Genomic DNA, 26,960 nt, shown 5'->3' with positions numbered 1-26,960 from the left:
GAGTTAAAAGCGAGTAATGACACAGGCCGCTTCGCTCCAATCCCTATAAATTCTTCTGTAAAATCACACAAAATCCCATGAGCACTTCCCATCACACACCCAATCCCCGTCCCCCCCCTGGTCTCCTAGCCCCCCTTTGGGCTACATGGGGAGCCCCATTGAGAGGCCCAGTGGACAGAGGCTGTGAGATTCAAAAGCCATCACATTAGCAATGGGATGGAACTAAACCATCTACCCAAGAGGACCGGCCATTATTCTGCTTCACAGCGAACACACAGGGAGCTGAAAAGGCTGCTGTTAAATCTCTGTGTTTTCAAAACCAAACCATTACGAATGCCCACAAGACCCTTTTATGTTAAACATCACCAGCTATTTTTTGTTTGAAATGATTAATATATAAATATTGTAAGCCTAAGCGAATAGAAGAAGGGGTGTCAATAAAGGCTGTGGTAAAAAGGAGAGAAAAAGGGGGTTCCTGTGTGGCATGACTGATGCCTGCTGGGCTTATGGGGCTTTTAAGCAGTGGCCAAGGCCCAGAGCCAGTGGTTTTTAGTTGTGCTACACTGACTTCCAAACTGGTCAAATTAACCGGTAAACGAGGTGGTAATTAGCAAGTGTTGGCTCATGAAAATTGTTCTTTCAGTCCAAGGAGAATGAACAAAGAAGATGAGGGGCTGGGTGTGTACAGTGAAGCCACAGAGAAACAAAAGACTTACTCACTTTTCTATAAAGCAGCAGGTAGCAAATAATTCCCAACTAGCAAATGATCACACTGGAACATTTAGCTTTTGCCTGATAATTCCCTCACTAGCACGAATGTTGCTCTATATCTGCCGACTGTGTAAAACTGTTGCTACCAAGTTTGGCATATCATTTTAAAATGTGAAAACTTGTTTGGCAGCAGAGACAGGCTGCCCCTCTGTGGCCAAAATATTTATTTTTTGACTATTTAGAAGCAAAGAGATCAAAACTTATTCTATTTATACATTCTGTGTAAAATAATGGCTTCTTAATAACATTATTTAGGTCCTTCTCTAAAATCAAGGTTTTGGTTGAGCTGTGAGGACCTATCTTTGAGAGAACCTTTCTATCGTAAGTAACAAGTTGAGACAAGATGTTTAAAGGTTTCATTTGGAGCATATGTCATGTCTTTCAGCTGTGAATCCTAACGCAAGTAACCGAAGGAGGGGGTGTGCAGTCACTTTTTGCTCCAGTGTTGTTGTCTGTCTGCTTGCTGACAGCAGCAGTTGCCAGGCTGTGACTGCTAGCGCCAGGGGTGTTACTTTTCCTCCTTTGACTTTTTGGATTCATCACCCAATGAGCATAGGCTGTGACCCATAAAAAAGCCTGTGGGTAGGCTTCCAGGGCTTGGCTGTGCGTGCAGGGTAAGGTAACAGATTCCAGCTCATTGATGAGTCAGTAAATGGTTTTAGGGAAGCAGTCTGTGCAGTCCATAATCAAAGACACATACATGTCAAGGGTAAAGAACTAGGTTGATTTAGCTCCAGTTACTCTTTGAAACAATTAATGGTTTCTAGCATTTAAAGTAATATTTTACATAGCTTAAAAAAGCTTAAATAGCAATAGCTTTGATATCTACTGTATCATAGCCTTAGAATTTTTTATATAAAATTCATATTTGAGACATTTTATTAATATTCCTCCTCACTGCTAAATCCTCTAACTCTTCTATGTGGATAATGACAGAAGAAATAAATGACATGCATCGTATATCATGAAACAATGCTGAATAACAATTATATAATTAGGTAACAAAACAAATAGCACTGTTCGTCTGTCATGCATATCACTGCATATTCTAAACAGATCAACCTTTTTCCCATTCATCACTGGTAACCATAATTTCTTGTCCTCCAGAAGATGAGTTATGTCAAAGCTAAAAATGACAGTAAGATGGCTGGTTTGGCACGGATTCAAAAATGTTAATTGACTGCTTCAGCGATGACTTGACAACTGAGCCCGTGTGATCGATGTGCTCATCGCCCTTTTCCCTCCGAGAGAACATCTCTCAGGATAAAACAAATACCCGCTCCCGCATTTGCCTTGACGAGAACCTAGAATCCTGAGAGCACTAGATGGTGGCGTATAAAAGTGTAATGATGACAAAAGACTGTGCCAGCTGCTTGGGTTACTGTACACAGTGCAGACACAACAAATGACTTACAATAATTAAACACAGGAAGGAGTGGAGATCCTCTGGAGAGACTGCTTCCTAGAATACTTTATGGAGTTTACTTAACCAGTGTCAGCTCAAACTTTCTTTGAAAAGAGAGTGCAGAGAGAGACAGGCTGTCACTTTGTTTTCATTAATACAGTGATGTGAAGCTTAACTTGCAAGAGCAGTGTATCTCAGAAGTATTGCCTCTAACAGAGCTTATTTGGGATAAATCCTCTTAATAAGTGTAAATATTTGATCATTTTATAGCTTGTGTGTAGTGTCTTGAGTGAGATAAGGTGACATACCTTTAATAATCTGCTGTGCCAGTGAGTGGCCACTCTTGTAAAACACCCGGGCACACAGTGGCACCAGCTCAGCATCCATCTTCTTCATGGCTTTCTTGAATGTAACAGCAACTGTTTCTGTTACATCCATATCATCAGTGACCTCCAGGTTATCACCGGGCAAAGCCAGGGAAAGGGAAAGCGAAGCACTACACCCATCAGCAGACATTACAGTGTGGCACTCTATGGACACGCATGCTGCCTTTGTGGTCATGTGACAGGTGAGCCTTTTGGTGGGATCATCCTGAATTGCAGATACATGAAGCTCGACATCTGCACCCTTGGGTAAGGCAGGTACCACGATGACCAGCAGTGGATGAGGATTGGTCTCAGGCTCCAACAACAAGTCCTGCAATGCAGACAGATGGTATTCAAATGAACTGGCTGGCAAATTATATACTGTGTTGTGCCACACACTACAATCAAACGTATGGCCCTCCTGCTGAGATGCATGCTGCGTTCTCTGACCACAAGCACTACTCCATCAGCATTAAACATTATTGCAAAGCACATCATAAAAATTCTACCACACAGCACTAAGACTGGCTTTTTACTTGACAGATTGACAGGCTATCAATTAATGTGAGATTGTGAGGTGACCGTTGGTAATGATAGTGTACAAACAATTCAGAAAGAATCCATAATGCTTGCAGCCACCACGGACACAAATGCATTCACTTTGAGCTGCATTCACTAACATGACAGGTCCTATCCACGATGACTTCTCACCTTTCTAGGAAGATCATTCACAACATGTTATAGCAGTTTCACCACATACATTTAGTGGAAAACTGCCTCAATTTTATCCACAGAGCCAAAATCTCTTTATTTTTTCTCTCCTCCGGACTGAGGGCCATTAGCAGCAAGAAAATGTCTTGGAGCAGTGCTACAATGTGGCCCTCTAATAATACTTGGCTGTGGCTTCATCTGCTAATGGGAGAGAAATGAGTGTTTTATATAACCATCGTTTCAGTTGGAGTCGATAGGGCAAAAACACTTAACCCCCTTTTCAATTTGCTGGATCAATTTTCATCCACTTACACCCCACTTCGTAAGTGCAGAATAATAACAGGTTACTTACATTTTATTTTGATATTCACTCTCCAAAAAAAAAAAAAAAAAAAAAAAAGGAGAAATCATTGACAAGAGCAGACGATGGCCTCTTTGTCCCTTTAACAGACGGCCCGTCATGACCCAGTCTGCCAGATTCACTGAAGCAGCACTTACCTTCAGATTAAACCTGAGCAAACGCTTAATTGTGTATCAGCAGCTAACCTCTCGCCTTGGAGAGTGAAAAAAATGGAAAAAGCAAGTGTCCTCAATGCGTATGTGGGGCTAGGTTAAGATTTATTCACTCTGCTGATTTTCGAGAGAGCCGAGCTCGCAGTGATCAACAATAACAATCACAAGAGCAGAGAACAATGGCCGTGTCAGTGCGGACCTCTTAGCATGTCAGACAAAGTGACAGCACACATACGTGTCCTATGCTTTGATAAATGTTATATTAGCACTTCTGGCACAGGCTAGGTGTTCTCCTAGAGGGAATGGCTCGTGCGCTTGTCAATAGTGATTGAACATGGAGCAGAGAGTGGGAACTGGGGAGACAAGTGACAGGACAGGGGGTCTTGCTCAGCCAGGCTTAAAGGCCATCCTGCAGGCCTTTGGGTGCTGAGGTACTATACCCAACCGACCGTCTGCAAGGGGATCAGGGGACTTCAGCACTCTGCTCCAGCCTCTGGCAGGACTTTATTGTCACGGCACAGTTGCTGACTTTTTGTCAATGCTGTCGGACGAGGTTACATCAGTCTTTGTTTTTTTCTTTATTAATGTCTCTACCAAAATGTTACATTGGGTGGGAAGTGTGTTCAGCAGTTCTGTGGAGCTAAATGTGCTAAAGGTGCATTATTGTGTGTGTGCTTTTCTGTATGTGCTCGTGCATGTTTCAGACTTGACTGTGGCCGGAGCTCCATTACGGTGTGTTTCCCTGCCAGAAGAGTGAGAGGGGAAACATTCGCTGACATCCCTACCTGCCCAGAGATCATTTATTAAATTAACCCAATAAAACACAAACTTTGATATATGGTGGAGCTGAGTGCTGGAGTGGCAAGTTGGGAAGGCAGGCGGGTGGCAATGTGTGTGTGCATGTGCATGTAGAGGGCTCCGTTCCGCTCCACACCAACCACTTAACACAATCCATCTCATTACTTCATCCCACTTCAGTTTCAGGGCATGCAGCCATTCCCCTAGTGCTTTCTCACTCTGTAGGCAGCAGGTAAACGCATGAAGTCTAGATCTGCTGGGCTCAGCTCTCTCCACTGATGGGGTGTGACCTGCCTCTCCTTATGTTTGTTTTCTCTCTCCCCACTTTCCTCCCTCTAACTCGAGTCCGTGCGCCTGGAGCGTGCGGCGGGTTGGAGGGCCGAGAGGCGTGAAAGCCGAACGGTAAACACGGTAATAAGGAAGTGGTGTAAAGGCAGGGAACAGCGGGGAGCTGATGGGACTGCACTGCTTAGCCAGTTCCCCTACATTTCCTGCCCAGCGGGACGCCTTCAGCATGTGGCTCTATGTCTCAGCACTTACTGTAGTGCTGTCAGTCTGCTATAATATCCCTTCCCATTCACTCCCTCATTCACTCTCTTTTCTTAAGATTCCACTCTGAAGCTCGTCAGACTGTGTGTGTGTAAATGAAACACACAAGGGTGAAGAAAAGTTTAAGAATGAGGCCATTAAATAAACCATGGCAGAGGCCAGAGTTGCTTCAAAAGTCCTGAGTAAGCAGGAGAGAAATAATGCAGAGAGGGTTTACTATGGTATATAAGGAAGAGACAATCCACACTGCAAATTCGTCACTATTAATTTCAGTTTATCAAAATGTAAAAAATATCAATAATTTATTTAAAAATGTTTTCTACATTATCAAAATAACTTTTAGCCCAACTAAATTTATATATATATATATATATATATATATTAGCTTGTTTAATAATTCTTTTTTACTTTTTGACATGTTTTCAGAACCTGTTATTGCAACACATAAGGACATCTGTTTAACATTTATTGACTTATCACATCAACGTCTCCCCGTTCATCAACACACACTTGCACGCACAAAGACAAACAGGCTCTTTGTGGTTTAATGCACCGTAAATACAATTTCACACTTGTAGAGACTCCAGTATGCTCCCAATTAACCCTGCAAGCTTCTTCATCCACCTGATTAGATAAATTATCAACGCACAACAACAACATGGCCCCGTGGCTTCACAGAGAGACACGCTAAGCGCCGATGTTTCCGTCATAAACATGCACTTCACAGGTCTGGTGTCTGAGAATACACTGAAAGGTACTGTATGTAAGGCTACATAATGCAACATTTGGATTTCATTTGGTGTCTATAACTGACGCAGATATTAAATGTTGTGCTCATGGTTTCTTTAAAAGCCCAAATCCTATCAGGATTCATTGTAACAGACACATTTTGGAGCAAAAGATGGAACAAGAAAGAATAAGTGTAAATCTTCTGTGATAATTATACAGCTATACTATACCTGAATCCAAATACTGACTTTTTTTGGTTAAGTCAAAGATTTAATAAAACAAGTAATAGGTATAACATTGTCATTTAAATTTTAAAGATGGCAATTTTTAAAAAATTATAGAGTTATTTGTTCAGTTTAATAAATCAGAATGCCAAAATTAAACACCACGAGTGTTCATACATTATATAACACATAACAGATTGTTGTGTGACAAAATATAAGTTATCACAAGTTATCACAGTTTTGCAAATTTGAATTGGCTATATGTTTGAAGATGGTGAAGTTATTGCAGTTCTCTGTGGGAGTTATGTTATCACTGTTTGACCTGAGTTAAACACTGTAATTACAGTCAGTTCAAATGAGCACCAGTGCTTTGTATAATCCCCACCCCAGGGAGAGAGCATTTCACCAAGTTTTGGATAAAACAGTAGCCCCCACCACAGCTGCTCTCATTATCCATCTTCTGCTGCACTTTATATATCTGCACTTGAAGTAGGATAAAGGGGCAAGCAGGGAGGCCATACCAAGACAATCGGTCTCACGGGCAAACATAGCGTGCAAGGTTGGGTAGGTCACCCAGCATCTAAACCAGCTCTATTCTTAAAGGGAGAGCTCACCTGTTTACAGGTAACCGCCCTGAGCTGTCAATTAAAAGCTGCTCAATTTGGGAGTCAGCTGAAAATAAAACATTGTCTCCTGCTAGAAATCCTGGGTCACCTAAATTAAGGTTTTTGATTTTTCTGACACACCACATGGAGGCACAACAGATGGGCGATGTTGTCCATCTTCAGTGACCTTTGACACAAGCCTAGTCTTGTCAACCCCCCCCCTTTCCCCAAAAAGCTTTGTCCTTATTAGTTATCCCCGTTATATATTTTACATGTATATGTTAAGTTGATACTATTCTGTCAGCGCTTTTGAGATTTCTACCCCACTGTGAGTTACAATAAGGCTAAATGTGTCAAATAAATTCACAAATAGACACCGGCTGCTGACAGAGATATGCTGAACTGTAGTGAACTGTAGTATATGTATTTAAATGAAATTCTGAAATGAATATCTAACATTTGAAAGCTTTGAGAATATGACTGCTGGCATCAATTTTACACATTCTGAATTTCATATACTGTTATACTTTTAAGGAAGTGACACAAAGTTGACATCCACTCTGCAGTCTTTAACACCGTTCACTACTGAACAGAGCCACATGTTGGAGGTGGGCTCCTGCCTCTTTCCCTTAGGCCCTATTCCCATGGCTAGACAGATTACTGTGGGAGGAGAAAGGCTGCCAGGGGAGACTGGTGCCCCTGTTAGACGTATGGAAGCAGGGGTTGTAAGCTGGGGCGGTGGAATGGAGGGGAAGGATGGAGGGAGGTGGCAGGAAAGAGGGGTGGAGAGGGGGATAAGCTGCTCTGAGAGTTGAACTGAGCTCCAAAATGGTGTGTGGGGGCAAAGGATTAGGGAGGCTCTGAGGAAGACATCTGCTTCTGTGCCAAGCTCCACATTATCAAAGACACCAGCGTTTCCCACATCATCAACTTTTCATGAGCGCACTCACTGGTAAATATCAGTCGCAGCGGCTTGGGCCTCATGGGGGAAGAGAGGGGTGAGGAACTTTCCCTTATTTCACAACAACCCAAATCTGAAAGGCCTCTCTGAAAAACTTGGATACCATATGAAGTTTCTCTTCTTTTACTTATTCTCCCACTGTCTTTTCATTCATTAAACATGTGTTCATCCTATGTGGGTGTAATATCGTATTGTAAGTATGATCAATATTTCCTCTGCATCTATAATAAAACAGCCAGACATAGTTCTTCTCTTTAACAACTGGCATATACTTCAGAAACGAAAATCTCATTCCACAGTGGCTGACCTTCTCTTCCTCTGTGGCCCTCAGCATGCCATCCCAGACGGCTCTGATGATGGGGATGTCTTGATGTCTTGTGGTGTAGCAGTGAGCCTGGACAACATGAGCCAGAGTCAAGCTGCTGATCACAGCATCCAGAACCTTCTTCATGTGGTTGAAGGACAAGTGGGCCTGCGTCCTGGTGCCAGCCTTCACCAGCTGCATGGTACACGGGACCAAAGCGATTTGGCCTGCACAGAAAACTGACTCATCTACCTGGAGAAACATAGAAGGAAAACATAGCATAAGTAAGACTGTTGTTTTTGTTATGGTAAAAACAAGACTAAGTCCTGAGTCAAACCAGTGGCGCAGTGAGGCTGTACTTAGGCACAGTGGTCTTTGAGCTAAATGCTTTCAATTCATCCTGAGGGGATCTGAATGTCTGTAACAAATTTTATGCCATTGTTCATCCATTGTTGTTTAGACATTTCACTCAAAACCACAAATGCCTACCTCATGGTGCTGCTAGATGAAAAGTCAATGACCAAACTCATTATATTATATCCTCCGTAAAACCCTGAATGTAATAAATCTGAAATAAATTTTGTGCCAATCTATTATGTAAATGTTGAGATATTTCAAGAAAACGATTTCTACATATTTTTTTGGCCAGCGCTAGTAGTGCTGGATAAAAAATCAGATCATCCAAACCGCTAGTATACATCATCTGGGGACCATGAATGTTGTGGCCTTCTATCTCATAGTTGTTGGAATATTTCAGTCTGCAACATAGTGGTGGATAGACCAATACTGCTATCCCCAGAGCCCAGAGTGACTAAAAACAAGAAAAGGCTGCAGTTTTGAGTTGACAAGGTAAAGGCATAAATCTCTTTACGAGTTAATCTATTGCTTGATGCTTAATTGCAGCATTTTGAAGAACTTTTCGACACTACACTGAATAAAAGGAATACAAGCTTATTTCTAAGGGAAAAAGTGACATTCAGATCCAAAGAAAAGTGAAGTCAATAAAACATTAGCATTTGGTAACATTTATACAAATATTTATAGATTTCAAAAACCTGAGCAACTGTCATGAAAACTTTTGTTTTTGTAGGACAAAAGTTACAACTGTCTAATTTTTCCATTATATTATCAAGATCAGATAACTTATTCATTCAATTTCAACAAATTGCACCAGAATATGTATTAACTAATAAGGTAAAAAAAAAAAAAAAGGAAAAAAAAAGGAATGTTTAATTAGGCAATTATAAACTGAGTTGATATTCAATCTGAAAACTAGATGCAAGAAACAAGTCATCAAACTTCGCAATGAGTTTTATTAAAAAATAAAGTACAATATTCATCAGCGAGGTGCAATAATCAAATTAACATTAATTATAAGCGTATGTTTTGAGCAGCAGAGCATTAATTAACAGTTCCACCTCTCCCATTTTCTAGCATCTTATCACCAACAATTTTCGTTTCACAGCTCTAAAACGAGTAGATATTCTGTGAGAAGCCTGCCAATGTATCTCTGTGGCACCACCAATGTTATTTATGAGCATAATTAACCATGTGATAATAAGCTCAATTCTCTGTTAAATACCTCAAGCTTCTTGTATAATGAAACCTGAAAAAAATCTATCTGATTAATGCAGAGGGACGAGTAGGGATGAGGAGCAGCATTAAGGAGGTCAGGTCTTTAGAGACCCTGTAGTTCGCCAGTGTTTGAGGTTGGATGGCATTAGTGCTGGACACTGGCTGCTGGTCAATGCAAATAGATGCTGGTGACATGTTGATAATTGCTGGCCTATGCAGGGACCCTGGAGCACATGTAGGTGTCCAGGGGGATCAAGGAGGCCTGAATCAATTGATACATGGCCCGAGACAAGATAGTTTGCTGATTAGCAAAGAGGTATCGTGTTGCGCAGTGAGAAAATGGACCATAGGTATTAGTTAAGACTTAATATCCCCTAAACAAAACTTCTTCTCCTACTCATTTCAAACAAACTCTTTGTTTCCCTCACTTGGTTGTCTCACTGAGGCCTACACAGATGGTGGTCGGCCATGACACATCTTGTTCAAAGGAGGAACTGAATACAGAATATTTACACTTTCTGAAGTGTATTAAATCTGTCTTTGATGGGACAGTTGCAGAACAAGAAGCTAACCACACAATGATTTAGCTAGAGGGTGGACATGGTCGAAGCTATTTCCATAATCAGATGGGTTTTCCATGATCCCCAGCTCCTAGGTTCACTTGTCAGCTGTGATAAATCTTCATCTTCCGTCTCTGCTGCTCCAAATTACTGGGACAGTGCGGGAGACAAGAGATGGAGAGAAGTCGAGAAAGAGGGGCATGAGTGAGTGAGGGGGAAGAAAGGGAGGAGATAAGGCCCTCGCTGCTTTCAACCAGTCGGATCAATCACCGGATCATTTACCTGCAAGCATGATCTGCCCAGGAGCTTGCGTTACTATGTCTGCCTCACATGAAAGCCAGATTCCCACACATCAACAACAAATTGTCATTGGCATTCCATTTATGAGCCATCAAATGCCATCATATCCACTCTGACAAAGAAAAGCTCCATCAGGTTGGACGGATGGCCAGAATCTTTTAACAAGCTTGTCCCCATGAAAAGAGCTAGCTCCATTTTGAATTCATAAAGGCCGGCTACCATTTGTCAATTTGAATATCAAAAGGGGGATAGCATGGGGGCCCCTTGACTGTTAAAGGCAGACTCCCATAGCTTCTACCAAGCAGGTGTGTGATGATCAATTATTAAGGATCCCACTCTGGTTACTCTTAGTGGGAGGTGGAATTGGGGATTTGGGGGTTTGCGGCAGAGGGGGCACATCTTTCTGTAGTGAACCTGGATGGGGGAGAGACAGTGGAGAAGGGAGAGCGAATACTATTTACATAAAATTAACAGTTCAAAAGAATGAGTTCACACACCAATCAAACTTGTTAATTGACTGTCAATGGTGTGTCCCTGAATATACAACACAACTACATTATTCATCTTAGGCCTTGACAGGGAAGACAGTCCAATTTGCATGGGCGTTCTAAACGTGATCAACAACCACAATGCCACATGCATTTTTAATAGGCTGGAGATGGGATCCTTTAATATTCATAAGGGTCAAACAATTGCATATGACATTAAACTTTCTATAACAAGGTAAGTATTTTTCAAATGCTAGCCTTAGTGGTCTAAATGGCCCACCGAGAAAAGAGAAGATGCACTGTCTTAAAGTGTTCACAGTGAATCAATACTACATGTCCATGCTGGTTTATGTCCGTTCTTGTGTTTCTTAATAATGTTTGATACCTGCTGCCATAATTCAAAAGATTTTCAGGTATTTCACCTTTTATAAACTGACAGTGGGTGTGTGATTGCGATGATTATCAAAGCTATATTTCAATATCAATATTTGGTGATATTTGAGTTACGTTCTCAATATGATTTAAGATAGGTCAATTAGTCCAAAGTTTGTTTGTTTTCATCTTGTTTCACGTGTCAGGTTTCATGTTTCATATTTCATATTTCATACTAAAACTTATCATTACTTTAAACATAAAAACTGTGAACAATAATATCTCGTTCTAAGAAATTCTTCATGATATGCATCATGATGGAGACACAATAAACCAATAAACAAGAATATTGAGTTTTCACCCAGTCCTAGTAATAAAAATCGACTTTGACAGAAACTTCAAAATAATTTTTCAACAGTCTCTAAGCCAAACAAGGTTCCAATTAGCTTAACAACAAAGGACATTCACAGCACACGCTTTCTATTTTTAAATTAACTAAGCTGTGTTTTGGCTCTATTACTTTATCGACCTTTATTTCATGGCTAAAACACCATCATTTTTCTAATAAACCCAATGACATGCCAAAAGGTCACCAACCTCAAAGACATTCTCTCTCCATTTCTGTGAGGTGCAGACAGTAACATATATGTAAATGTACTCAGGAAGCGCCTGCCTGTGTCTGCTTCCATCCCCTTAACGGTGTCTCGTTTCAGGCTGGTGTGTCTGAGGTGTTTCTAATTGCAGTTTTTGTCAAAGAGCTCCCAGAGATGACCAGACAGTGCTAGACTATATTCACATTGGTGTTGGAGCCCTCTGGGCCCCCATCGTGTTGAGGACGTCTCCAAGTGTCATTAGCAGAGCTTCAGAACGGTACAGATGAACTGGGCTGAGCCTGGATAAAATGACCTAGTATTGACGAACAGTCAGGTTTTTCTGCCTGGTTCCAAGGACAGAGAGAGGTGGAAAACTGCTCCACCGCTCCTATCAGATATGCTAATGGTCACATTTCTCCCCATTGAGACCTCATGCATAATTTAACCAGGAAAATGATAATACAAAATGTGTAAAATAGGTTAGATTAATATGGTGTAACTTTTCCCTTATGCAAGGACACATGTAACCAAGCTAAAGGGGTAATGGTACTACAGTATCAGCTACAGGGTGGGTAATTACATGAAAAATGTAATTAATATTTGTGATGTGTCCTTTCTTGGAGATGTTACAAATAATTAATTTACATCAAAATGTCAACTTATATTACCTGTAACATTATATATCTCTGGCTTTAAGCCCAAGATCTATTCTTTGAGGTTCTTTCTGACTTATTAACCAATATTTATGACAAGTATTATTTTGCTAAAAATTGTTTTCTTTACAGGAACTGTATTCAGACTGAATGTAGAGGGCACTGTACTTGAGTCAAGTCAGTTTTCAGAGTCTGAACCATAGGCAACACACACAGACTAAGTAGTCAGTGCACACCAGTTAGCTACTTCTGGACAGTTGCTTACGTAAGCTTTGCGTCTCAAACTTTAGAAATCATAGCACACAAACACACCAGTTTTCACACGAGTTTCAGTGGCAAGTCAAAGTGTGATACAGCAGAGCTGGACTGATTCTGATCCTCCAGACTACAGGGTGAGTTTCGTTTCACTTAGTTTTAAGTGAACATCTGTCAAGTGTCTGTCTCCAAACAAAGCTACTAATTTCATTAAGATAACATTTAACTGCTGTCTGTGTAGAAGTAGTACATCTCTACAGACATCACAAGGAGCTTGTGATGTAGCCTAGATTACATATATGTCGTTCAGATAGAACTAACATGCATTTAGTGCCAAATGCTAGGTCCAAAGAGCACATAGAACAGGGCTCATTTGGGAATGGGTAAACAGATTTCAATTTCCCTTGCATTACATTGTTTACAATGTCACAATGGCGATACATAATACATCATTATGTCAGTTCTGAAATGAATTTTCCTTTGTCATGTTTCAGGTGAAACACCAGGAAGCTGTAATCACAGCTGGATGATCAGCCTTGAGGGGCACATCACTCAGTCAGCTTTTCTGTCGGGGCTTGATGCAGTCATGTCAACTTACTACACCTTCAATCTTCAGCACCAACATAGTGCTGCATACACCCTGGAATTCATTCAGAGGTTAGATGCTCACATCCTTCAGCTGTTACTGTATGCTCACAGCAGCTGTGAGTATTCTGAGGAACTTGCGATAACAGCTCACATACAAGCTGCCCATGACATTTCATTGCTGGAGCTTACACTTAACAGAGTGACACAAAGTACTTCTTTTTCTGTTCAATGTTTTTGGGTAAGTTATCATTGAATTCATACATAGTATGGAATTACAGGTGACAATTTGTAACTCCTTCTACTCCTACACCCAAGGTAATAAATGACAGTGCTATTGACACAAGGATACAAATTGAAAATGATCTCACAGCAATTCTGAACAAACATACTTGTTTTTCAGGCTGTTCATCAGGATAAATCCTGGGAGAGGCACCTATTTCAAAGGCCATGTTTATTCACAGTTTTTTATAGTATGGGAACCAAGAAGTTAATTATCAAATGATATGATTTAGAAAAAATATTTTCAGAATATCAAATGCTGATACAGTAGCATGTAGTTTACAGTACAAATGAAAAAGAGCATATCACCAGTGAGTGATAAACATCCATTCATCATTATTTTACTGTAAAAGTAGAAACTAACAGCATTATGCTGTACATTTCAGCAGCAAGAACACACTGTTAATTTTACAGTAACTTGCTGGAAATCCTGCTGCCAGTTCTTTACCATTTTCAAATGGGAAAATCTTTTAGTGTACATTTTTGGAGAGCTGTTACAGCCACACCATGGAGAGGGGAGTGCCCTGAATATACCGAGAGCACTTGGGAAAGAATTTCAAACTTATAGCTAAAACTTTTTAAAGATTATTTGTGGAAGTTGTAGTCAATAGTGAATGAAGGCAAAATGCTAAGGGAGCATGGTGTGTGTGACTAGATCAGATTCAAACCTAGGGTGCTACTTTTACACTGTATATGCAATGTAAAATTTAATTTGATACATAAACTGTACTTAAATGGGACACATTTCTTTCACTTTTAATCCCTTATGGAACATTCTTAATATATGTGACAAATTTCCAAATTTCTGTCTTGACTCTTTTTTCCCTCTTTAGCAATTTTCTTCTTTTCTTGAATACTTTAGGCATGGCAAATAGCTCAAATAGTTCAAAATGTAGGGATAAAAAAAACTGAGGTTGAAGTTTTGTTGAATGTATTTAAGTGCATATATTATTTCTGCGTTTTGTTGGGGATTTGATGTGCGGCGACTGTTTAATCCTTGTGTGGTGGATGGCAGTTTGTCAGGGATGTGTGCTGTGATTTCATCTTGAACTGGCTTCAAGTCTGTGGGGCTCTTTCAGCATTAGTGCATTCAAAGCAGATCACGTCTGGGAGTGGGAAATGATAAGAGATGGGCTCATGTTGTGCTGCGCCCTGAGGAAATCCTGCCTCTTCTGACACCTCATTTCTACAAATACAAACCTTTCAGGAGAACCACAACCTCTCTCCCCTCTACAGAATCTCTCCCCATGTTAGGCTTCTCATTTAAGGCTTCATGGGAAGGGGGAGGGAGATATTTGCCTTTTTTTATTCCCTCCTCTTTTTTTTACTATCTCTATTTTTTTCTTCCTGTTTGTGCTCCAGTTTGAGCCTAACCCCTGTATGCTCAACTGTCACACAAAATCAGTGTTACTTAAACGGCGACATAAATAGCTGTATGAAGTGCACAAAGAAAGGCAAGTATAGGGCATTTCTGAATGCATTCTCTCAGGTCTAAAACTGCACATTTATTCAGAAAACAAACCATAAGCATATGCTCGAAACACATGGTTATTACACTGACAAATTTAGAAGAATATTCAAAATTACACAACTATAATGAGCCATTGTTGAGGCAAAGTGTGGTCAGTCTGAGCCAGGGACACTGGCCTTTCCCCAACCCCCACCTTCTCTAAGCTTAAGTGTATTTTTCTATTGTGCCTGTATGTCTGCCCTCGACATGCCCATTCCATAGACACTGAACCGTGTGGAAGAGTAACACTGTCATGTCAGCTCTGGTCAACTTTATGCTGGTCAGGAGCTGCCGCTCAGTACCATAACCAAGGTCAGGGGAGCCTGACTGCTGGATGCTCAGGGACACATCTGAATGCCAACAGGCACAAAAAATGAATGAATAAATACATCTTTCCACCGTCATTAAAAAAAGATTTTTACATCATAAAGTTATTTTTGATAATATTTGGTATGGTTGTTTGTTTTTTGTACTTGTATAAATTTACTCTTGCTATAATAGTGTTAAAATGAAGAAATAAGATCATATAAAAATAACAAACACTCTAAGCTGATGTAATAAAATTGTCTGCTGCTCTGGAGTGCTGTGCCATACCAGAGCTGGGCTGTGGATGAAGAGTGATGGAGGGGCATGGTTTTTCATTGCGTTAGGCAAAATGCCCTGCTGCCTTCAACTGTCCCGACCTCACATTTTTTGACAAATTGGTTGTGAGGCTTTTACGACTGATGCACATATCGCAAAAATCATTTCTGCCAAGCTTCCTCTATGACCTGCCCGTGGGACATGACAAGCCCCTCCATGCATCGCTCTATCAAACCGAATCTTTCCAGGACAATGCAAATTATGACAAATTCCATCATCCTGCATTATGCGCTTTCCTGCTAATCTCCCTAATTCGAGAGAATCGGGGAGGGTCTCGCTGTTTCAGCTGAGGGGCATGTTGTCTGATTGAATGATGCTGAAACTGCAACACTCAACCCCCGTTCTTTCTCCCTTCCCAGCTGTGACCATCTCATCTCTTCTGTCTTTTCATATTTTTCTTTTATTTGAAGCTATATCTCTTTGCCTGGCTGGTAATAGAACACTAACTTAACCTGGGCACAAAAGAATTATGTCAACAAAAAGTGCTGTGGCACAACCATTGCAGTGTAACTGTCAGATGTGGTGAAGTTAAGTAAGTCTGTGTGTGATATGAAGGATGGGACAACAGTGTAAAATGTCTACCCTGGATAAGACAGAGTGAATGTCTAAAACAAATCAGCCTGTGACCCAGCCACATGAAGTTGCTGATCCAGAGAGAGGAGTACTCTGTGTTCACATCCAAAACTTCCAGTTAAACACACTTGTGCACCCTCTCATCCCTGCCCTGTTGCTTTGCTTGTAAAGGACAGAACATGTAGTTCAATATTCACAAATAAAAAATGAAGAACAGACAAACAGTAACTGAAAGAAGGAGTGAACAAGACAGTGCAGAAAATGCAGAGAAAAAAGCCATGCAGTTCCCTCTCATCTCAACAGGTGGCAGTATGGTTGCATTAAAAAGGGCAGCTGTGGTATCAGCAATCCAGCACATTCAAAGTCCACTCAATTCATGGACAGGCTGGCTAGACAGCATCGTAGTCTCCCTGGATTTTATTTTTCCCCCTTTTTTTCCTTTTTTTTTTCTGGCAAACAGAAAATGCTTACATGAAAATTCCACCACTGAAATGGAGAAGTGCGGATGAAAAATTAGGAATCAATTATAAAAGCATGTATAACAAACTGTTTGGGGATTTCATTGCAACATCTACACAAGTGTTGTTCTGTATTTATTTTTATCAATGAATATTGAAAAATCCAATGCACCTGGAAAGTGTCAATGAAAGGACTGATAGTAAAAAACAAAATATTTGAAAAGGTTATCCAAGAGATGCTTGTTTATATCTACTTTGGAATTATTAAAAGTGTTATTTTACAAAAAATATGCACCAGAGGTAATAATACTCTCTTTGTAGGAGACTGATAAAATACAATACGCAGCAAATGTACTGAATCCCTACTGAAAAATACAGCAAATTTGACATTGACATTTTTTGTCAGTGCATAAAATTCAACTCAATAAATTTTGACATGTGGAAAATATTGTGTACTCTATATTATACTGGATGAACTCTTACCCTGTACATCTCAACTTCATTACATTACTTAGACTCGCGGGGCCTGACATTCCCTTACATAATAAATCTATAATATCAATAATAAATATATATTAAAAGTGAACACGCTGATATGTCCACAGAAGAAAAAAACAGGAGGCTGTATATTATTCATCTGCAGCAGTTTTTACCTCAGTAAAACGTGCTTTGATGACAATGGCATTTGAAAAATGGATGACCTGGGTTAAAAGTTACTACTCAGAAGAATTGCTCCATGTGAAATTTATGATGAAGCGAGTGGCCAAAAGTAAATGGAATGTAAACGCTAACTCCTTTTCTGAGTCATCTGTAGTCCTGCTAGGGAGAAAAATCTCCTTAATAAATGAAGACAAAATGGCAACGCTAGCACACTGTTGCATGTGGATGTAATAACCATTTCTAACCAGAGGCAACGACTGCCACTTTTAATGTGTGCAACTTATGGAATCGTGGAAACATAGGAGAGCATAATAATTATAGAAATCATCTATAATAGCAGTTTCCTAAAATGCACAATCTGCAGCACAGTGCTGTGCAGTACAGTCAGTAGGTGAATCTGCTGCAGTAACAAGCCTCTCAGCCTGGGTTGGTGACAATAAGTGTTAAGCTGTGTTGCTAACATCTCACTCATGTCTACCCTCCCTTATATAATATTCTAATATCATATTGACAAAATTGTAAACTATTTTGTTCAGTTCAATTTGGCTGATGGATTTACACCAAAAATTTGAAAGCATAATTTATTTTTGTTCGCTATTTCCCTAAGTTTAATCATTTTCTTTTTGCTAGATTCCTCTGATGTCTGTGTGTCTACTCTTTTGGATTCTGTGTAACAGTCGAATGTTGCAAAAGTAGGGGGTTACATTTCCTCTTGCTGTTCCGTATTAGTTTCTATATGTCACTAGTATGTGTGGGCGCTCACCCCTGTATTGTTCTGTCTGTATTTGCCACACGTGTATATTTCACAAGCTGCAACTTCCAGACCCTCCCTATCTGTGTGTTTCTGTGTGCATCTCTGCTGTGTATTGTGTGAGCGCGAGTGTGTGTAGGCCCTGTCAGCTATGCCCTCTCGTCACTGCAGGGGGAAGAAACACACCCAGGCAGCTCTGAATATAGTGGCTAGTTACCATAGTAATGGGATGGTCATACGTCTCTCCTCTCCCAGACAGTGATGGGAGTGGACAGGACACGGCGCTATGCTTTTTATCTATGCATTTGGTATTCAGTTATTTCATTCCGTAAATAAAAAGCCAAACCAGCCCACCTCTCTCTTTCTCAGAATTCAAATAGAGGGGTGAAATGGGAAGTAAATAGTTGGATATGGGGTAATAATTCACACATGGGACTACAAATAATTGATGTGTTTTGACTGAGTGTTTGTGATTGCAATTGTAATAGCGCGAGTGTCTTGGCAGATATCTGCGGTGGTGGGATCTTTACATGATGCTTTTCAGATGCCTTCTTGATGTCTCTGAACCATTCACCCCTCCACAACTCATCAGCAGTGACAAAGTGAGAAGCAAACAAGCACACACACACACACACACACACACACACACACACACACACACACACATGTAGCATGTGGTTCTCTCAAATTAAAAAGCTCTATCTACCATTTATCAAATAAAATCATATTCATACATTATTACTGATTACATTCATCTACATTACATTAATGTTCTTGTTCATTCTATCCATATAGTCACAGAAACAATTATATACTGTATTGCCTTTCACAGAGTGGAGGCAATCCATTTGTATCTGCAGAGGTGAAAGACTTGTACAATGAAGATGCTGACCAATCACTGGTGTCCCTTGAAGCTTTCCTGATGTTTAAGGATGGCTAATTGGCACATGTCCACTATGTGTACAAGTACACACATGACATGTATATATTTAAAGTATATACATTCCTCATATATGTATGTCTCCACATTATTCAGTATGTCTATGTGTACATTTTGTGCATGTATGTGAATGTGGGATGATGGCTGTGGCTATCCTGTCTCTGCTTCCTATTGCTTGTTGACATGAACCAAGGCAGTCAGGCACCAATAATACATGAAGAGCTGTTCAAAGGCAATTAGGATCAGTTGTCAGGGCCAGGCCCATTAATGAGTGGGAGTGTGGCAGGGGCCGGGGCAGAGGCGCAGCGCCGGCGTAGGCGACCGCCTGAGAGCCGATGTAGTCTGACAGATCCAGTCCTTCCCCTGTCCTCGCCTGGTACAAGCTGATACCAGCCTGTGCCCACGTGGTGCTGCACAAGCAGCAGCAGCAACAGTGGCGGTGGCAGTGCAGGATAATGTAACAAAGAACGCACTGACTCCTGAAAATGACTACTGCCGTGGCAGGTCAGCCTTGTGTGTGCGGTCATGGCAGGAGAGAAAGGGGGGAAGTGGGGCGCGTGGGATCAGGGAGGATAATTACCTCTGCTGCCATCTACCACTTCCCATAAAACTGCCCCCTCATCAGATTAAAAAGGTGGTCTGATTTGCCCCTTCACATACATGAGGCATAAGTGCCCTGCCCCTGTCCAATAGCTCTAGCACTGTCTCAGGACAAAGCTATGACCATGTATCAATGCAGACATGTGGAGGTGTATTATAGGAGATGGAGGGATGTCTTGTTCTCATATTTGCATATAAAACTGTATTGATGTGTATGCATACATGTCATGAGCACACAGGCCTGCACTCAAGCAAATATGTGTCAACAAACGTTTAAATATAAATCTACTGGTGTGAGATAATGAGTGCACTCAACTGCCTATTTTGTTTGTCTTTGCATACATCTTTATCTATTTGCATGTCACTGACTGTGCTTTGAATGCTATATACCTGTCCTGTCACTCATGAGTGTGTTATAGTGAGTCACCTATGACTCATTTTAATGACCCAACCAGTTTACCTTGTCATACAGCCAGGGCCCATCACAAAGAGCACACAGGTGTATGTGTGTGTCTGTGTGTGTAAGACCTGGCCTCGGGGCATACAGCCGACATGCCATTGTGGTAAGGTCTTACTGGGCTTGATCAGCGTGTTTCGTATGTGTCCAGTTCAAGTAAAGACAGTTGACCCCAGTGTTTGGGTAGGATGAGTAAAGCCTACAGAGACAGACTCCGGGTGATCTTTGGAGACAGGAACTGAATCAATGCTTGCTGGGGAAAAGCTCTGAGGTGAAGCTTGACTGTCAGTCAAAACCTTTCTGACTCTCACCAGACAAAAGGTTCGACTCATTGCACAGAATTCAGGCATTCAGGAGAGGAAACAGCCAGCCTATTCTAAAAACAAATCCGTGTTAACATCCTCCACTGCAACTAGGAGCAAGTAACTACACGTGCTGAAGAACATGATAGTTTTGAGTAGCCTTCAATCTCATGACTGCTCAAACCACTGAGCCTTCAAGACCTCATTTTTCATCGACTCAATTACTCAACAACCGTTCTCCTCCTGGCCCCACCCCTTCCTCGGTGCCTCATCTCCCCTTCCTCCTTGGTTGGAAGTGATCATTTGTTCTTTTATTAAACTTGATAACATCCCTTGCATTGTCTGAGTGTGCACGCTAGAGAGCCGCCCCTACTGTTCTAGCCTACAGCGTTTCGTATTATTGGTGCATTATTTCACGCATGCCCTCCTCTTTTATCAAGCGCTTTTGAAGTAATGTTAATAGACTAGAAAATTGAGACATTTATGAAGTATGGGCCGTGTTTATGAAAAAATCCATAAAGTATGACAGGGGAGAGGTGAGATAAAAGCAAGGTTTTAATAGATTATGGCAAACAGGGGAGAGGCGTCAGATGCTGACAGGCACCTCCTCCGAGATCCCTCATATTTTATGGGATTAATTTTGTTGTATTAGAAATGAAGTTAAATGTCCTAATTAATCTGTTCGTGCTGCATGAATACCTCCCCGAACGCAGATGCACACACACACACACACACACTTTTTTGGCTAATTACTCTTCTGTGGTAATTGAGGTAGATGTATTCTCTAGATGTAGGTTGAGGAAGTTTAGGGAGGTGAAAGGGGGGGTGTTTGATGTGGTTTGGGGTGGGGGATGCTGAATTGTGCAAGTTGGCTCTTTTATAGTAGTGAAACATTCTGGGTGAGAACAACAAACCATAAAACTAAAGCACTTAGCTTAATTTCTGCTATTCATCACTAAAATTTTTTGCTTTCTCACCCGCCAAGCTAGCTCGTATTTAGCTGTCAACCCTTTGATTATTCACCATAAAGAGCCATACTGGTCAGCCTGCTATCTTCATAAACTCATCATGTGCTATTTGTTCTCCCACAACATTTCTAATGGAAAATACTGTGATATATCTGAATGTAGATTTTAAAATATAGATGAAGGATGATGCTTTCAAACACATATATTTTGTTGGTTGTTACTGCCTGTTATAGCAGTCTAAGGTGCATACAGTGTGACTACAACTTTTATGTTTCAATTTAGCTAGGGGATTTTTGGATTGCAAATGCCTCAAAAATAATCTTTGATAATGTATATACCCTGTTCGTTGAAATAAACCAAATCAAAAAGAGGCTTCAAATGAGCGGAAGAAACTTCCCTCTCTTCAGCGTTACATGGGTGGCCCAGCTTTACTATGTCTCACCCTGACCTCTGTGCTCTTCATCAAGAGGGTCAGACAAAGTTCAACTCATTGTTTTTAGACATTTAGACTCCTATAAGGAGATTATTCAAATTCTCACACCCGCCTCAGTACACTCCTCCCTTTGACGTTAATTGGCAACGTCAGATCCACTTCCCTCCTGATGCCTCACAGTCCACTTTGACAATTTTCAAAATCCAATGCAAATCCTATCGCCGGGCTTGTGCAAGATGGTCTTTCCGCAATATTGACTGTCACTCACAATTAGGGGAATGAGGCAAGGGGTTAGTGTTCACCAGCAACCTGAGGCTAGCGCAGGCAGCTCCCCAAACACAGCCCACAGAATCTGATCAGTGAGTATAATTTCCCAGCAAATATCCCAGGGGTGAGCCACTTACCTTAACAAGAAAGAGGAGATGTTTAACAGCCATTCAACTGATCTGTCTCTCTATTCAAACCTGGTTTGGTTATTGTGTTTGTGTCTGTAAATGCAGATCCAAAGGGAATGTGAAAGAACAGGCAGCATTCATTTAAATAGATGTGGGAAAAAAGTTTGAGACTCTGGTTGTTAACTCTGACTTCAGTAGATGATAGGTCAATTTTTTCCATCTGGCGACTCATAAGTGTAATCGTCTGTTATTAGTACAAATGGATTTCTGTGTATAAAAGTGGAACATTGCTGGCTATAGAAACAGGCCCATGCTCTTTTTTCCCCCTTGCTATTATGCTAATGCAACAGAATTGTTTAAAAGCTCCATCTGACAGAAAACGCAGTAATAACTTTTATTTCTTTTAAAAGCACACCATTACTTGGCTTTTGTTGTAATGGGAGAATTTGTTTTGATATTTCTGAAACAAAAATGAGATGTCTGAGAGCATCTTTTGTTTTTAATGAATTGATTGATGTAATAAAAGAGTGACATTTCTTATATCTTAATTAGATTATGCAAATTGTGTCTAAAACAAATGAAAGCTGAATTTACATTAGATCTCTGAGAAATAAGACAGCAAAACAAGACAATTAGTGGCAGGAACTTTGATAGTACCAGACTCAACAACAACTTATTACACGACAAGGAATTCATACTATGGTGAATGCAGCTTCTGAACACATGTCAATCAGATATGGAATGATATGAAACGATGTAACAACAAAGCGTAAATTAAATCACTGCTTTTGTCTTTATAGCTTGCGGCTTTTACCTAAACGACCACTATATTATGCATTAACATAAAATACACCAAGAGGCCCCCTGCTTTGACACTATAAAGGTTAACTAATTCTTTAAATCAAGTCAGATCTGAATCTGTCAGTCTGCCAGGCCAAGTCGACATTCAGTCAGCTTGCCATTCCCGAGAGCTGAAGCTGAGAGACATGACAAGCCGGACAGACGATGAAGAGATGGATGGAGTCTGAAGATCCAGCATCCATCACATGCCAGTCCGTAATGCCATTCCTCTCTACCATCCACCAGTACTACCCTTCATTGTGGAGATCCTACTGTGGTCGAATCCTGCAGGGCCAGAGTGCCATGTTCTGTCAGTAGCCATGTGCTCTCTCTCAAACCACTGGATACTCGTCAAAATGAATATACTGGTCTCAACAGAGCTGGACATTGATTGATTTATAGCCATATTAACCATGCGTGTACCAAAGAAGAACTAGGTTTTGTCTGATTAACAAAAAAGAGAGTAAACAATTAACCAGAATAACAATCAAAGGGCACTATCATTTGATATTTACTTCCTGCATTAAGTCGTTACTCAATGCCTCATCACAAAAACACCTCTGCTGCACAAAAATGATTATATTATCTGAACATAATTAAGAACAAAAATTCATCCTTTAATCGTTTCAAGTTCAACCCCCCCCTTTCTAACACCCGCGTATAGCTGGATCCTTCTTCTAATTACTAATTCTTTTCCACAGACAGCAATGTGGAGGGCTTCAGGTTATTTGGTCTCAGACGGCAGCTTTTCAGTCTCTGTTGTTGCCAGAGCCCTGTCGCCATGGTGTCACACGGCAACAGTCACCAGGGAAAATTGTCATTAAGATGGAGTCAACGTGGTGCTGGTGAGAGGAGGGGTGGTGCTGCGTGCTTGCTCACAGCAAGGGGGTAATTGTATCAATATGTAAAAATCTCTAGCTGTACTGAAGAGTTGTTAATACATTTTTGATCAAATTAAGTCATCGTAGCGTGGAGGAGGAGCAGACACACTGAGAGACGACGCAGGGGTCATATGAAGCTCTGAGCAAGCAAACTCCTCTCATTGTTTTCTCAAACTGCTTTGGATATGAAAGATCATTAGGGGGATGAGAGATTAGACCGTGTTCCAGATGCAATAGCACATGCCCACAGCTGACTTCAATTTCATGTCTCAATGAGACTCCATTGAGGAAATCAAACACTGCTGGCATGTTAAAAGCAAACCTGACTCTGTAGGTTACATCTTAGGAATCCAAACTGCACAAGCTCCTCTGAGCTTCAGTGACACACTGGTGAGATATGCCGTCAGGCTCAAAACGAATGGCTAATCCACACATGTTCTCACTCATAGACGGATTTGGCTGCAGGATCAAGGACAGCGTGGAGGAGATGGACACTATCCTTGTTGACAGTACCTTGACAAGTGTAATCCCATATAATACACACTGGGTAAACAAAACACCAAGCCAACCGTGCAACCACGGCCCACACTTCCTCTGCTCTGCCTTTGAATTCAACATTCTTTCTGGTTTTGAAACAATATGAAAGAAGTTCGATTCGTAGCTTTACAAACAAGTGCAAAAATGGATACATACTGCCCACCGTAATGGGGATACATATTTACATGTACACATAAAAGTAGTAATGAGAACAAACAATTGCACAAAACAACAATCACATGCATCTGCATGCATGCATCTATGCAAAAAATGAGACACGCACAAGGCACATAATCTGGGATAGTTCAGTTGCTTTGTGAGAGTCAAGCACAACAAAGTGTCATAAGAATCACCAGAGATTTATCATTCATCATATTAATCCTCAGTATTCCTCCATTAATCCATTATTTGCCCTCCCAGGGTGATACTTTGCTTTCTTTACAATGACACAAAAGAAAATAATCTTCCTTGTTTTTCTGCTTTGCCCCACTCAGACAAGGATCAAGAGATTAGAAGATGTTTCACTATCTTTTACAATCAGTAGCCAAAGCAGGTACATGAGGATTAGAATAAACTGATAACAATATATTAAACTACTGAGAATTCACATAATTTAAAAGGATATTCTTTAACAAGACAGCAAAGCTGAGCTGACTAGTCAACTGAATGATTGATTGTCAACAGAAAATTACTATTAAACCATTGTATAGACTAAAGCATGGATCAGTTAACCCCAAAACCAACTGACAGATTAACTGATGATGGAGATTATTGTTAGTTGCAGCTCTACGTGAAAAATTAGGCTTGTTTAAGCATGATATTTTCCTTTCTGGCTGCCATCAAATTCAACCTGTCAACACCATACCCACCACCTCTCCTTGTTGTGGTACTTAAGAGTCTTACCCTGAGGGCCTGGCTGTAGGGCCCGATGTTGGCTGGGGCCCAGTGGGACAGACTCTGGACATGCAGGGCTTCCTTCTGGTGGAAGCAGCCTTCCTTCAGGGGCTCAGACCAGTCATGGAGCAGACAGTCCATCTGCAGCCGCTGACCAGCAGGCAGAGGAGCCTGGACGCACACCCTACAAGAAAAAGAGGGCGAATGTGGAATGAAAGCTGTAATAATGACTCAAATTAAGAATAAAAATCCTGTCAAAGCAAATACTTTTAAGCCTTTCTGTAACAGAGGAGACAGACACAGAGAAAAGCCTAAATGTGTGTTTACACCTTTACCTGGCGGGAGGGTTTATGCCAAAGTGTTTCTTATACACAGTGTTGAGTGGACCAAAGTCTTCCATACTGCTCACATACAGGTGAACCAAGATAATGTCCTTCATCTTCCAGGCCCTGCTGTCCAACTCACCTGGACACAGGCAACACATTATATATGAATACAGCATACAATATACCATTAATTACAATAATATAACCATACCTGCATTTACATAGATGTTTGACCTAAAACCAAAGTTCTCTTTTTGTACCTCTTATTTTGACAAAACAGCAACCTTTATCCACTTCCACTATAATTCATAAGGTTGCCATTGAACAAATACTCCAGTCTAAGTTCGTGGACAGATATATGCTTTAAGGTGTATATTCAGTAGCAATTTGGGACCATGTTGTCAGAGTTCAGTTGAAGCTGCCAGGCTGCTGTACCTACAAATATAGCAAATCAGTTCAAACAGCCATTTGTACGTTATCACCATTGTAGTTAAGTGGTGGATAGTTTAATGGATGTTTTTCTTTCTGACACTGAAATTCACTTTAAAGTGATAATGGTGTTTGTCCCTTCTTATAAAGAACAGTCTGACACAGTATGTGTGCACATCGTAGGCTTTGGATGCGAACGCAGGCGCAAGGGCTCAAAGCAAAGCTGTTCTCCCTACAATCATCTGAAAGAGCTTCAAGTTTGTTTTTCCTTTGCCAACACCAGCGTCTCAGACTACTTCGCCCCCATACAAAGAGGTTGTTCATTAAATATTAACTTGTTTAATATTGTCTCTGCACTGTGAAGGCTGTTCAGCCGAGCACCACGATAAACATTAAATATGCTTTTCATCTTTTGCTCCTCTTTCTCCATCAAAAAGGAGAAAGAGAGGGGAAAAAAAAGACTGAGATACACTGTAAAAGCGTGCACTTTTAAACTTCTGCAGGGCAAAAACGATAACCCACCCAACATGACTTCATTGCGTGTGTGTTTAAAGAGAGGCCTGGTTTGAGTTAATTTAAAATGCCTGTCCTTGTTTGGTGGCCGACTCACTATCCCATTCTCATGACGGATGGAGCCTCTGACACACAGGGTTTTTGCCTGCTGGGTTGACAAGCACTTTTGAATAGGCAACGACTTTTCAAGCTCTGCTACACCTCCGTGTGTGCGTTTAGCTAACACAGCAAGGAGAAAGAAAGGCACCCAAGG

General features: G+C 40.8%; 1 protein-coding gene across 2 annotated transcripts in view; it reads right to left on the bottom strand.

The window, feature by feature from the left end:
- Positions 1–26,960, bottom strand: part of dph6 (diphthamine biosynthesis 6) — a 57,117-nt gene that overhangs the window by 2,929 nt on the left and 27,228 nt on the right. For both annotated transcript variants that reach the window (XM_018663688.2, XM_051078164.1), the window contains 4 exons: positions 25,775–25,904; positions 25,449–25,623; positions 7,939–8,187; positions 2,485–2,872 (listed from right to left, as the gene is read on the bottom strand). In XM_018663688.2, the coding sequence (XP_018519204.1) occupies positions 2,485–2,872; positions 7,939–8,187; positions 25,449–25,623; positions 25,775–25,904 (942 nt within the window). The remainder of the gene's footprint in view (positions 1–2,484; positions 2,873–7,938; positions 8,188–25,448; positions 25,624–25,774; positions 25,905–26,960) is intronic.

Source organism: Lates calcarifer, linkage group LG19 (genome assembly GCF_001640805.2).
Source record: "Lates calcarifer isolate ASB-BC8 linkage group LG19, TLL_Latcal_v3, whole genome shotgun sequence".
Lineage (NCBI taxonomy): Eukaryota > Metazoa > Chordata > Actinopteri > Centropomidae > Lates > Lates calcarifer.
Note: the sequence above shows the minus strand (reverse complement) of the source record. Positions and strands in the feature narration are given on the sequence as shown.